Below are 15,406 nucleotides of genomic sequence, written 5' to 3' on the forward strand. Positions count from 1 at the left end.
ATTTTAGATGGCATTGACTGCATTCCCATCGTCAACCTTCTCTGTACTCCATCAAAAAAATTCAATCAGCTTCGTCAAAAACGATTTGCCTTTAACAAATGAGCTGTACATGCCTACACATTAGTTTGCCTTTACTAACTCAAATATTTCTTAAGTACTCATAACTTTTTTCCCTGATTATTGTTTTTAAAGCTTCTCTAAACTGACCAACCGGTGGTTGGACTGTCACATGTCACATTTGCTATTCTCTTGCCCTCTTGCACCTCCCCTGCATCTTTTGAGGACTGGAAGACTAAGGCAAGTCTTCTGCAGTCTCACCCTCCTGTCTTCAGTAACCTAGCGTCCCTCCAGACCAAATGACTTACTTACTTTTGGTATTGCCCCCTTTGCTTACAAATGTTCACCTCCAGCTGTTGTCTCCACTACCTTTTCCTTTCCTTGGGAAAACCATTATATGGTCCCTGTTAAGTATTCCAGCCTTGCCCTCTGCATTTTTGGCCTCTCAGGATACCCTTCTCTTCCTACTTAATGCCTACTAAATGTTTTTTTAGGTTCCCTTTTATGTTTACTGTTCTCCTTCCATCCTTTGCCCAATCTATTTTGCTTTTCCATGTCTGATCTCTGGTTACACTGTGGTACTCTTGTGAATTATTCACCTATTGTGTGTTGAATACATTTTTTGTTGTTTCGTCATATTCTTTACTTCTTTTGACCTAACCAGAGAGTTCTAGCTTTAGTTTCCCTACCACTCCCACTAGCGGTGATTTAACCAGGTTGTATTTGAAATATGACTTGAAAGGTCTCCCATTGTTTGGTCTCAGTTCTACCTTCTGATCTTTAGTTTCAATTTGGTCTCCTCTTCTCCCATCAGCATTCCTTTGCGGACTGAGGCAAAGCTCATGTGAACCCACCCTCACCTCCTTCATTGTTTAATTCTTTAAGTTCTTAAAGAATTAATGAAAGGGACAAAAAGCAAATACATGCATCAAGAAATAAGAAGCAGAAGCCACCTTTAGACAAAGAACATAAAGCGTTGCAGGTTGTTAAATTGTTTTTACATTTCAGCTTGCCTAGCTGAAAGTAACTCAGTGCAAGCTCGTTGGTGTGTTGAATTTGTCTCGTTATTGGTCTCAGTGGATTTCATCATGCTTATATTGAGAATGCAGATTTAGAAAAAAAAGTGGCAAGTCTGCACATTTATTAAATAGATGCAGGGACCAAGAGGTAAATAAAGAGCAAGATGGATTAAGATTAATTTTAGGAAATTCAGAAGGTGAGCTGCTGTGGGAATACCCAGTGTACTAGTGCAGGTCACACTATCAACAAAGCAGACTGGTGGATATTTTGATTTTCTGTCAGTTCAGCTTGGAAATTGTAGCAGACTAAGCAAGCTATTCTTAGCAATGATGTGTTTTCTTTCTTTAGCATCGCCATGGCAACTAAAGAAAATGTGACATCACAACGAGGAATGCTGAAGTCAATACAAAGCAAAGTGAACTCCTTGGCCAGTATCCTTTTCTGAAAATGCTTTTAAAGTGCTCATAGTTTTCAGGGAAGAATAAATTGAAAGGTAAAATGTAGTGAGGCAGGCTAATGGACTTAAGCCATAGCCGGGTGAAAAAACTGTACTCACTAGTGCAGTGTGTCTAGGAATTGTAAATCCTTGGGTAGAAACCAAATCGGGCGTTTTTTAAACTTCGGTGAATTGCTTTGCACAGCATTGCTGTGATGCATCAAAAATTTGCATTTTTAATAGAGTTGGTGTAATTTTTGTTGAACAACGAGAATTAAATGCAAAGCTTCTTGGCAGAATGCACTACGTGGTTTTCAAAGAATCAAATTTTGAAAAGTCTTCATTTTTTATGTGGGAAATAAGTAAAGCCTTAAACAAAAACTAACCAAAGGATATAATGAGTTACAATGTCTACTGTACAGTGTCTTTAACAAAGCAAGGCCTTATTTTACTAGATTTTTTCCCCAAGTATTTGGGTATTATCTATAGTGAATGAATAATTTGCGCATTATCTCTTTAAAATGGAGATTAACTATAACTCTGTTGTGAATGCTCTCAATTCTTGTTAGACAAATCCGTCACTGGTTGATGAATGATCTAAAAAGTAAATAGAGTAAACTTTTTAACTTTTGCAGGTATGCAGCAAACTTTTACATTCATGTCATGCCTTTAACATTAAAAACATGCCCAAGGCCCTTCATAGATACATAATGAGACAGACAGTGCCAGTAGCACAGAAACTGAACTTTTGGCCCACCGTGTCCTTGCTGACCATCAAGCACCCATCTGTACTAATTGTGTTTTCTAGCACTTGTCTCATGGTGTTCTATGCCTTGGTGATTCAAGTGCTCATCTACATACTTAAATGTTCTGAGAATATCTCTTTGAATCCCCTCTAAACTTCCTACCCTATGCCCACTGGTTTTAGATAACTCTTCCATGTGGAAGTCTCATTACTATTTACCCTATCTATGCTTATTTTGTATTCCTCAATCAAGTCTCCCCTTTTCAAGGTAAACAAACCCAGTCTATCCAGTCTCTCTCCGTAACTAAAACACTCTATCCAAGGCAACATTCTGGTGAATCATCTCTCTCTCTCCCCCCACCCCCCCCCCCCAACCCCAGTAGTGTGGTGACCAGAATTACACTCCAGCTGTGACCTAGTCAAGGTTTTATATAGTTGTATCAAAAGTTCCCTGCTTTTACATTCTCTACTCTGACTACTGAAGGCAAATATCCCATATCTTATCTCCCTGTGTTGTCATCTTCAGGAATCTTTGAAAATCAAGGTCCATCTCCTCAATACTCAACAGGACCCTACCATTCATTGTTTTGATCCCAGCCTTATTATTTCTCCTAAAGTGCATTAGATTAAATTCCATCTTTCCCTGGTTATCCTCGTGGCCTTAATATACTTCTAAATTGTCAGGATTTTCCTTAATGTTGTCTGCCAGTGACATCATGCACTCTGGCTTTTTTTTTTGTTAAACACATTCCCTGCAAGTTCTATACTCCTGTTGGGACTTCTATAAAGAGAACTAAAAACTGAGATGAAAATTTTAGTTGAAAGATGTTACTAGATCTGAAGCCAGTGTTGAATAGTTTGTACTGTGAAGAATACTTGAGGTAGCTTTCCTGCAGATCATTGGATTAGCTAGCAGATTATTGAATGAGCTCATGTTAAGACGGTAGGAGAAGAGGCAGTAACTGATGTACATTTTTTATTGTTATTCAGCCTCTAACTATTTAACAACTTTCACAGGTTGTTTAACAAACTTTTAATAGGTATGGAATAATATTAGATTCATCTTACCGTAGCCAGTTTATTTTTTTTTTGCTGGTGGTTACTGTATTCCTTTCTGACAAGATCCTGCTGTTAGGAAGTAATGAGCCATCTTCATCAACAGCACACTGGGAATCAAATTCCAAATACTGAGAAATTACTTCAAAAAGAAAGAAAAGTACATACACCCATAAGAAATTATTTCCAGGAGCTGTTAGCAATTAGATCATGTGAAAGTCTTGCTGTTGGTGTCTCAAAGAAAAATAGACTCCCTTAACTAGTGTCATAGAGCAGTACAGCATGGAAACAGGCCCTTCGGCCCAACTCATGCATACCAACCAAGTTGCCTAACTGAGCTAGTCCCATTTGCTACATTTGGCCCACATCTCCCTAAACCTTTCCTATCCATGTAACTGTCCAAATGTCTTTTAAATGCTGTAATTGTACCCGCCTCTACCACTTCTCCGGCAGCTCGTTCCATACGTGGAAAAACTTGCCCCTCAGCTCCCTTTTATATCTATCCCCTCTCAGTTTAAACCTATGCCCTCTAGTTTTGGACTCCCCTACCCTGGGGAAAAGACTGTGCCTATTCACCTTAGCTATGCCCCCCATGATGATATGAACCTCTATAAGGTTGGCATCCTACACGCTAGGGAATAAAGTCCTAGCCTGTGGAGCCTCTCCTTATAATTCAAACCCTTGTGACATCCTTGTAAATCTTTTTTGCACCCTTTCCAGTTTAATGGCACCCTTCCCATAGCAAGGCTACCAGAACTGTATGCAGTACTTCAGATGTGGCCTTACCAATGCCTTGCACGGCTGTAACATGACGTCCCAACTGCTATACTCCATATCCTGACCGATGAAGGCAAGCATGCCAGACACTTTCTTCATCAACTAATTTCGTTTTACTCTGTTGAATTTAATTCTGTTGATTTGTCGATCCCACAGTTTTTGAGAAAATTGGAACTGCTCTCCTTAGAGGAGTAGTCCAATTTATATATTCTGAAATGTTCTTAATTCCTTACTTTGGATTTCAAGCCCAATTGGATTGGTTTTGTCTGTATTTGTCAGTTTCTTTGAGATCTATACCTCGTACACAATTTGTACCATTCCATTGATCTATTGGTTTCTCTAATTTTATACCAATAAGCGATGCTTTAAGTAGTCTTAGTATGATTTGCTATATATGCTAGTGATGTAATTTGTCACTGGATTATTTGTAACAGATACCAGAAATTTAGGAAACAAATGTACAGTAACTCTGGTGAAAGTTGTAACAGTGAGGTGCTGACCATCGAAATGTATCTGGAGCATGCAATTTGAAATTTGACATTTAATTCATTTGCATCAGCAATGAACTACATAATTTTTATTTTTGCCAGAAACAAAAATGAAATTACTTTTTGGAACAAAGCCTTTAGTGAAAGATGCTTGGCCCATTGGGAACAGATTCACACTGTATTTGGTTATAGAATAGGATATTTTCACAAAAAGCTGGGTTAAGAGACATGTCCACACGACTTCTTATTGAAATTGCAAGCATACTCCAAATTGAAGTAGTACAGTATTTTAAAGAACTGACGTATTTTGGTGGAACTTGTGAAATTATCTCTAGCTCCATTTAAGTTAAACTGAAGGTCTGGAAGTAAATCACTGATTAATTTACAACTCTGTGTTCTATGAAATGAGTGGTTTAGCCTTAAAGACCTATTGGGTTCTTGATAAACTAACTAATTTCAGTTGGGGTACAGTAAGGGAGTTCACTTCAGTATGTCAAAAGGAAATGATTAGTTACGACAAATGTCAGAAACAGAAGAATTTATAATGGACAAAGAAATACAAAGAAATTGCTGAACAACAAATTACTTCGATTCTCTCTCCACGAAAGAAGACACAAATAATTTGCCAGAAATGCTATGGAAATGAGAATGAAAAGGATAGAATTAAAGGAAATTAGTAGTAGTTAGAAAAAAAAATAATGCTGGAGAAGTTAATGAGGCTGAAAGCCAATAAGTCCTCAGGCCTGATAATCCGTATCCCAGAGGACTAAGTGAGGCAGCCTTGGAAATAGTGGATGCATCAGTTGCCACTTCCAGTATTCTACAGAATCTTGATTGGTTCCTGCAGATTAGAGGGTGGCAAAGATAACACAGACTGTTTAAAAAAAAGGGAGGAGAAAACTGGAGCTACAGATTGGTTAGCCAACATCAGTGGTAGGGAAAATGCTGGAGTCTGTATAAAGGATAACAGGACACTTAGAAAATATCAATAATGGCACCGTAGATTTATAAAAGGGAAATTGTGTTTGACAATTCTTGGGGATTTTACTGGTAGAATAGAGTATCAGTGGATGTAGTGTATTTGTATCTTCAGAAAGCTTTTGATAAAGTCCCACATTAGAGTTCAGTGTGCAAAAGTTAAGGCACTCGGATTGGAGGTAATATACTGGCACACAATGAAGGTTGTTTCACAGGAAACAGTAGGAATTAAAATCTTTCTCAGGGTGGTGTGCAGTGACTCGTGGGGACCATGGGATTCACACAGTTTTCTAAGTTCTATATGAGTGCAGGAGACAGCATCAATTCAGTCGTTATACAGGGAAAAAAAGTGTTAAGGCAGGGGGCTAGAGTTTGCCTGAAACAAAGACTGTTCCACGTGTCCCACAAAACGTCTGATGTTCAGTGGTAGGGTCATGGTCCAGAAGGAAGTATGAGGAAGTGTCTCAGAGCTGATGTTTGGCCTCTGCAGGACAGAAGTCAGTTTGCCAGATGACAGTGGCAGCACCTTTGTTGGCAGTTTGATGATGATAGCGGGGTTAGTTGTTGGTGGAAGCGGGTATGTTGGAGTGAGTGATGGGAACAGAAAGGTCACAATGGTCAATGTTGTCTTGGCGGTTAGCAAGGAATCAGTCAAACAAGGGTAAGAGGTCAGAGGGAGAAGTCCAGGTGGACCGGCAGAAAGGGTCCACAGTCAAGAACCAGGAGTTATGGTCTTGGGATGCACAAATAGACATTTAGGACTGAGATGAGAAGAAATTTCTTCACTCAGAAAGAAGTGACCCTGTGGAATTCTCCACCGCAAAAGGCTGTGGGGACTGAGTCCCTGACTATGTTTCAGAAAAAAGTAGATCGATTTCTTGATGCAAAAGGCATCAAGGGTTATGGAGATACAGTAAGAATGTGGTAATGAGATATAGCATCAGCCCTGATCACAATGAATAGCAGAGCAGGCTGAATGACCTATACTTTCTTCTAGCTTTCCATGACTCAATGATCTTTATAAGATTAATAAAAAATGAGGTTTACACTTATGATCCCTGTTAAAAAGATCCATATTAGGTCATCACATGTTTGCACCTGTATGTGATTCTTCTTGCAGTTGAATAGCTGTCAGCACTTAAAACATTCAGCCTCCTCCACGAAGCACCATTACATCATAGAACACTTGACATCCACAGACCTATACTCCAAGGAATTTATACCTTCAGGAAAGGACATTAGAGGGGGTAAAGTATTTCTTAAAACCTTACTGTTCAATGTAGTGGCACTATTTTAATGCATCGAAAATGACTTTTGTTTCTTTAACAACTACTCCAGATCGATTTCCTGCCATTAACAGTTTGGTTCAAAGGATAAATTTGAGAAAACGTAGGGATACATTAATTTTGGGAGGTGTTATTGGCATTTGCACTATCTTATTGCTACTGTATGCTTTTCACTGATGAAATATTGTAATAAGATGCTTCCACAGCTAAAAAGCACTGGGGCGGGAGTGGGAGCATATGGACCCAACCTGCATTTATTGAGTAGATTGCTAGGTTGAATGGATCTTGGTTTTCATGGAATGTTTTAAAGCAACATTCCCGTGGGCCACAGTTGTGTGATTAGTTTCTGATCAAATGTAAATCCTCTGATTTTTGTTTAAGTAATTATGCTCTTGGAAAGTATAATTTTGAATTACAGCACGTTGATGTATCCTTTTAAAGAATGGTTGAATGTGGTCTATTTCTGCTACCTTTTTCTCCCCCAACTCTATTGTGCAGGTAGTAAATTACTGTTTCATTTATAATTATAGAGTCACATATTAAAAATAAACTACTTTGAATGTGTCTGTATCCAAATTATGTATTTTCAAGAGCGTGTATAATGTGTACTTAAAAATGCTTCCATGCAGAATGGTGCTGCAACAAATTGTGTACCTGTGTGACACAGTGACAATGCATGGGGTTGTTCTTTTGATTTCCTCTTGCCTGCTTTCTACTCTTTTCTGGAAGAACTACAGAGATTGCTGGTTCAAAATCCAACTCCAAGTCAATTTGATTAGAAAGCAGCATTGACCGAGACCTGGGACCAGAAGCTGACCATTCCTCACGGAAATGTGAAGAAAGTTCGGAGAAAAGCAAAAGGAAATGGATTTATTTTCCAAAAATATATATTTTCAAATGTATCTTCTGAGTTTTGCAGCATCTCTAAAAGCTTATTAATCAGAAATTTCCAAATAACTGTCATCTTAACAATGTGCACTGTTTGTGCATAAGTGCATAACCTTATATTTAATGTTTCAGGATAGTTTCCAAGACACAATTTATGCTAATACATTGGCAACTATGGTAATGTATTGGAATACACAGCTGAAGCCACCAACCAGATAAACCTGGTGCTTTCAATTCTTTCTTTGGACTTTCTTTGTTTAAAGAAAAATCAATTGCCAAAGCTTAAATTTTATAGAAGAGAGAAACCAAAACACCCTAGGTTATCTTCACCAAGAAGTAACGTCATGTTGAATAGATGTTATCTGTTTATTTTTCTTTTTTTTCCAATATTTTACCACAAAATTGTGATTTGTCCTCAATGCCATTTTAAAAATCACGGTACATTTATTCACAAACCACTTAACTGTGGCCTCCTGATTTGCAGAGGATATAACAAATAGTTGTCTCCTGTTAAGAGAGAGAATCTGTTTCTGTTCCTCAGATTGAGGTAACCAATTGAAATGCAGTTTAGATTTCATGCAGGCACAAAACTCGATGATTGGGAATATGAATCATTCCAATACTGTCCAGAAAGAATTGAAATTTTTTGTAGATAACACTGTCTTTTGAATATAGGCTACTATCTATTTACCATAGCATCTTTTATGAATTAACTTGACACTACAGCTACCAGATGTTCACTGACAAATTGGCTTTGTTCAAATTAAAGTTCTTCAATTGTATAGCTAGATTTTTGTTTCCCGCTTTGTTGAGTTAATCCATATAAAAGGTTCTGTTTTGCCCCACAGTGAAATTAATACAGCTACTAAGGGGTTTTTTGTTTACCTCTTCAAAGTTGGTGTCAAAAACATATTCTTTTCTAAGATGCTTCCTTTTCCTCTTCTGTCTGAACCCTTAATGCATCGTTAAATGCTTCTGGAAATTTTGTTAATGTAGATTTTAATGATCTTGTAAAATAATTTTGTTCTCTGCTAATGCATTTTCTGCATTGTACAGAGGAGCTTTGACTGTATGTAATTTGTTAATAAATTAGAATTCTAAGTGATCCTGTTGGTTGGTATTTTGTCATAATAGATTGTCAAATTATGATTAAAAATGACCGGAGTCTTTGTCATAGTTACAGACTTTAATAACTCATACTTTTCACAGAATTCATTTTATATATACATACACTCTCTCACACTCTCTCTCTCTCACACACACACACACATACACACACACACACACACACACACACACACACACACACACACACACACACACACACACACACACACACACACACACACACACACCCTATATCAGATTTCACCACAGTTCATCTCTCCAGCAACTATTTTGCTTCAGTATTATGGTGGTGTTGCATGAGAAATCATTTTGCATAATCAGTATTTCTTTAATTATATACCAGACCATTAATCTGAACACCAGAATATGTTTACATACAGCCAGATTGGCTGTTTTTAGGGCCTTTATGGTAACAAAAATACATTACAGTTAGACATGATTTGGTCTGACTCCAAACTTGTTTAATTTGTATAATTTTTTTCAATGAATATTCTATAACTTCTCCCTTCTTCCAAGCACTCTGCATTCTTAACCATTTAAATGAGTGGCTTGGCAAATTCATTAGAGCTTGTGAATTTTTACTGCAATTTTATAAAGAACTTTATCAGTTAGAAAAAATCTGATGGAGGAAGAATACTGTTCAAATCAAACCTGTTATTTCTGGAGAGAGAAGTGACTGCAAATGTTGGACTATGGAGCTACACACAAAAAATGAACTCTGGGTCAGGTGGCATCTATGGAGGGAAATGGACAGATGACATTTCAGGTTGAGACCCTTCATCTGGGTGAAAGATAGAGGGGAGATAGCTAGTATGAAGGGGTAGAGCAAGAGCTAGCAGGTGATATGTGGATCCAGATGAGGGGGGAGGAGGTGATGGGCAGATGAGAGAGTGGGAATGGTGCCAGAAGCTGGGAGGTGATAGGGTGGAAGTGACTAACTTGTGGACTTGCTCAACCTCCTGAGCACAGTGGATTTGAAGAGTGTCTTGAATCTGTACTAACGTCCTGATCTCAGCTATAAAGGAAAGTAGTAATGCCAGTCCCAGCCCATTCCAAATTCATGTAGCTACATGCTCAAAATAAGTTTTTTTTTTAAATTCATTTTTGAGACCTAGGCATGGCCAATTCCTACTAGCTCTGGAGAAGGTGATGGTGAACTGCTGCAGACCTAGTGAAGTGGCTCCCACGGTGATGTTGCAGGATTTAGACCTGCAACAAAGAAGGAACACGGATATATTTCCAAGTCAGGATGATGTGCAACTTGGAGAGGAGCCTGCTGCCCTTGTCGTTCTTGGTGACAGAAGTTGTAGGTTTGGGATGTAGCCCAGGCAGGTAACTGCACCACAGTATGTAAATGCTACAACCATTGGGTTCTGATGGTGGAGAAAATTAATGCTTGCAATGATTGATGGGGCTCCACTCATCCAGGCAAGTGGGGGGGGATTTTTCCATCAAACTCCTGATTTGTACTTTGATAGCAGAAAGGCCTTGGGGTGTGAGGACGTGAGTCACCCACTGCAGGATACCCAGCCTCTGACCTGCTCCTGTGGCCACAGCATTTAGATGCCAGGTTTCTAACTGTGAAGAGAAATCCTGCTTCCTTCAGCCTTTCAGGGAGAGAGTTCCCGACCCCCACTATTTGTTGAGTGAAACTTTTTTTTCAATTCCCTTCTAGTTATACCAATTAATTTAACTGTACCCTCTATTAAGAAAAATGTCCTTGATCTACACTGTCTTGGCTTCACATAATTTTATACAACCAATTAAATTTCTCCTGAGTATCCTATGTTCCAAAAAACAGAAGGAAAGAGATGTGTTAGCAAAGAGATGATTTACAAAGGGATTGTCAGGGATGAAGAATTATCTTCAAGAGGACTCTCTAGCCAGAGAATCTTTCCGAGCCACCTTTCCAAAGAAAACACCCCCAGACTAGAGAGTCCTCATAGACTTCCCTCTGGAGGGAGATATTAAAAGGGACAGTGGGAGCAGAGATTAGTGATTGGTTGTGGTTGAGGAGTGAAGAAAGAAGAGAGAGTATCTTGGAAACTGAGGCTGTGCTTTGGGGAGTGGAGAGGGAGACCAAGCTGCAACTTAGTGATATCAGCGGCACCATCAGCACTGGATGCATGGCAGAGGTAGGTGGCTTTGATAAGGAATAGGCTGTTGCATATTTTCGTATTTCCTTAAAACACAGAAGGATGCCACTCAGCCCATCGAGTCTGTGCCGCTTCTCATGCCATCCCATTGCTGCCAGTGACCTGTTAAATGTAGAACAGTAAGGCACAGGAACAGGCCCTTCGGCCCACCATGTGGCAAACTAATTAAACTAGTAATTAAATGCCTAACTATATTAGTCCCTTCTGCCTACACAAAGTCCATATCGCTCCATTCTCTGCATATTCTTGTGCCTATCTAAGAGCCTTTAAAATGCCTCTGTCATATTTGCCTCCACTACCACCCCTGGCAGCACATTCCAGCACCCAGCACTCTCTGTAAATTATAAAAAATTGCCCCTTCTCACCTTAAATGCATACCCCTCTAGTATTAGACATTTTGACCCTGGGAAAAAGATTCTGGCTGTCTATCTATGCCTCTCATAATCTTATAAACTTCTATCACGTCTCCCCTCGGCCTCTGCCGCTCCAGAGAAAACAGCCAAAGTTTGTCCAACCTCTCCCAATAGCACATGCCCTCTAATTCAGGCAGCATCCTGGTAAACCTCTTCTGCACCCTCTCCAAAGCCTCCACATCCTTCCTATAATGGAGCGACCAGAATTGAGTGTAATACTCCAGATGCGGCCTAATTAGAGTTTTATAAAGCTGCAGTGGAGTTTCCTGACTCTTGAACTCAGTGCCTCGACGAATAAAGGTAAGCATGTCATATGCCTTCTTTACCACCCTATTCAATCTGTGCAGCCATATTCAGGGAGCTATGGACTTGGATCCCAAGATCCCTCAGTACATCAACACTGTTAAGTGTCCTGCCATTAACTGTGCACTGTCCCCTTACATTTGATCTCCCAAAATGCAACACCTCACACTAGTCCAGATTAAATTCCATCTACTATTTCTCCACCCATATCCTGCTGTACAATCTTCTACACTATCCACAACGCATCCAATCTTCGTGTGAATTTATTAAGCCACCGATCCTCATTTTCATCCAAGTCATTCATATACATCACAAAAAATTCTTTCTTACAACTGTTCTCCCTCACGTCTGTCAACTCCAGCCTGAGTCTTCTATCACCCAGCTACATTAGGGATAATTTTACATAGTCAATGAACCTACAAACCAGCAGGTCTTTGGGACGTGGACCTGGGGGAGAACCACACAGTCATAGGGAGAACATACAAACCCCACACATTCCACACCGGAGGTTGCTGGAGCTGTGAGGAAGCAGTTCTACTCCCTACACAACTCTGCCACCAATAACTGGCAAAATGCCAATGAGAAGAGAAATGAAATGTGGTATGTTGAAATGAAGGCACAAAGAAAATGCAAGCAAGACGGCCTCACAAGGAGCTATGGTCTTAAAAGGAGCTGGAATTAATGGACTTGCTTCATGGCCTGGCAGGAGTTGTCCCTGTGAGTGGAGGCAGAATTTGTTACAAAGATATGGTACAGGGTGGAAGAGATAGTAAAAATTAGAATATTTTCCCTATATGCCGCAAGTGCAATAAAATTTATTAAACTCAATGCCTTCATGCTACTTGAATCAATGTATAAAATTTCAGTATATCACCACTGAAACAATCTATTCAACTAGGTTCATAAACAGAACAGAAACTGCCTTTAAAAAGATAAATAAATCTCTTTTTACAGGCATACTGAGTAAATGCACTAGTCTCTGGGCAGACCTGTCTCTCCAACAATTTTTCTGAATAAAGACATCAGTGCTTAGTCTGTGCTGATTGCTCAATGGGGTTTCCTGGGTTCAGGCACCAATCCTGTCTGCTGAATCCCCTGACAGTTTTCCGGCTCCAAGCTCTGAAAGCTCGTCTGCTCTGATTCCCTGATGTTTACTGGTGAGGACACCAAACCCCTGGTTGTGTTGCAATGGGGCGTCGCCAATCCTTTTTGCGCGGCAACATTTCCTTTCTATTCTTTAATCCCAGGGGATGACAACAGGCTTTTGTTTGTCACCCGGACATTAGATCAGCTCGTCATCTGTTTCATCTTACTCTGGTGTGGCAATGCATTGAAGAGAAAACCAGCCATTAACCCACGCTGCAAATGAAATCTGAGACTTGCATTCATATCTGTCATTCTTAAATCATTTATATTTGTCACTGCTAGGAAGTTAATAATCTTTTACTTCTCAAGAAATGGTCAATAGCATTTATGAAACCAGTTTGCAAGTTATAATTTAGTCTGAAATGCCACTAAACTACATTGCAATAACTGTAACTCTGCTAACTGGGGATGTACATGGGTTTTCTGTTAATCTGCGATCCAATTATCCTTAACATTCCAGATAAAATTTTTAGACAGCTAGCTGCTGTAATGAGCCCTAATTTCCCGCAGCTAATGCATCTTTCTGCAATAAGATGCATCTCTCCCATCACTGTCCATATTCTTCCTAACACATAAAAAAAGAACAGAAAATTACAATGGGAAAAACCACTGAGAATGTGACCAAAAAGCACAGACAATAGGAAATAATATCTTTAGGGCAGATTTGCTGTTTATTTCTCCATCAGATGGAAAATTGGGAATCTTTAATCACTTTTGAGCACATGGAGTTGAAGAATTTCCCAGCATGCAGCAGAGAACGTGGCAGTTGGAAGGGTGTGTCTCTTCATCCTGTGAAGCTTTGTTTCTACAAAAGCCTTGAAAGGAATGGAAACTTGAATTTGCCATTTACTTTACTTCAGGCAAGTCTATCAGTGATTTAAGTATTAATACCCATGCACATGTGAACAGAAACACTGCTAGCTGCACTGACTGTTAATGGAGGAAACAAAGATTATGTATAGAGAGCAGATCACTTAATTTCATTACAACCTCCAAGGCTGCATAGATTGCAAAAACAATTACTTTTGCATACTTTATGAAGCAACCTATGAAGTATAAAAATTATGCTCGATAAAGGTTGTCTAAGTCAGCACGCTTGGTGTGTTTCCACTTTGGTGTGCAGGAACAGTACATATGAGGGAATTACAAATCCCAGCCTAACCTCCTGTTCATTGATTTTGAAAAGTCTGAACATTTATGCTTAAATACTCTAAATGAGAAATGCAAGGACATAACCTGATGCTTGGTAAAGTGGTGCTTGTGGTGTGATACCTGTCAGAAAATGAGGCCTGGGAAGGGGTGACGAGAAGACTGGTGGGTGGGACAACGTTGAAGATTGGGGAGGGTGATGGATGATGGTGAAGGGATGGAGACTTGCACTGGATAGTTTAAAAAGATCTTACAACAGTTTGGATCCCATTGCTTTTGCAAGACTGTTGAGGTCTGTCTGTTGATGTATTGCTAGACTAACAGTGACAAAAATTTCAGGACCCCTACCTCAGTCAGGTAGTCTCCAGCAGGGGTCTTTCCGGATTTCCTTTTTCCTTCCCTGCCTGCTACCACACCCACTTCTTTAAAATAACTGAAGGAAAACATTACAGAGGAGACAGACTGAACAGGTCAGAAAAATGTTCAAAACAAGTTGTTGGAACCCAGCATCATATCACGTCCACATGACAACATGGTAAAAATGGCCTTCCTAAGTTACATTTTACCAGACACATCTGACAGAGAACCTTCTTTACTCAGCCTCATGTCCAAAATAGGTTTGGTAAACACACTTTAAAAGAGAGCAGGTTTGGTATCTGTTGGGAAACGAGATTGAATTATACAGATTGAGATTGGGTCTTGCAGATTGTTTGTTGTCTTGAGTGATACAATGATATTTATAGCAATCCTTGATCCTTTTTCATATGAAGGTGTGGAAAAGTCTGTTTTATATAACTGTATACTGTACAGAATCTCATTGTTACATCTTGAAAGCATTTTATGTCCAATGAATCATATTGTAAGTGTACTCTCTTACAAAGGCAAACCGAGCTGTTAATTTTCACATAAATTTCTCCGAAGAACAATTTTTTTATGGTTTTGGTTGAGAGAATATTAGTAGTCATGACCAGGAGAACTGTCTGCTCTTTTTGAAGTAATGTCATTATTTTACTTACCTGGAAAGGGAGATGGAGCTCTGGTTTGGCACTTCTTCTGAAAGAGAGCACTTAACAATGTGACACACCTTCGGTAATGCTTTGCAATCAGCTGAAATTGTGTGTTAAGGTCTTTAAAATCTCCTTTCTCAGCAGAACATTTGTTATCAAGTGACCCAGAGTGATAAATCAAATGGGTTTGATTGATGGTAATGGGAAGGCCTGTGATAGAATGCTCTCTGGATAGAATAGGCTTGTCAAGTCTGATGTCTCTCACCCCGACTTTATCTTCAACCTTATAACAAAGAAGCCTCAATTTCTATATTTTTCTATTGAAAAAGACTTCTGTAGAAAATCAAAAGATGTTTAAATTTTGGCTACCACA

At 39.3% G+C, this 15,406-nt stretch overlaps 1 protein-coding gene across 3 annotated transcripts in view; it reads left to right on the forward strand.

Annotated features, from left to right (window-relative positions):
• Positions 1-8,835, forward strand: part of gosr1 (golgi SNAP receptor complex member 1) — an 81,336-nt gene extending 72,501 nt beyond the window's left edge. For 2 of the 3 annotated variants that reach the window (XM_052035417.1, XM_052035418.1), the window contains exons 8-9: positions 1,426-1,508; positions 6,896-8,825. In XM_052035417.1, coding sequence (XP_051891377.1) covers positions 1,426-1,508; positions 6,896-7,020 — 208 coding nt within the window. In that variant the 3' untranslated portion in view covers positions 7,021-8,825. Of the gene's footprint in view, positions 1-1,425; positions 1,509-6,895 lie in introns of all 3 variants that reach the window. The other variant, XM_052035416.1, reaches the window with a different exon arrangement.
• Positions 8,836-15,406: the final 6,571 nt, after the last annotated feature.

This window comes from Pristis pectinata, chromosome 21 (assembly GCF_009764475.1).
Source record: "Pristis pectinata isolate sPriPec2 chromosome 21, sPriPec2.1.pri, whole genome shotgun sequence".
Taxonomy (NCBI): Eukaryota; Metazoa; Chordata; class Chondrichthyes; order Rhinopristiformes; family Pristidae; genus Pristis; species Pristis pectinata.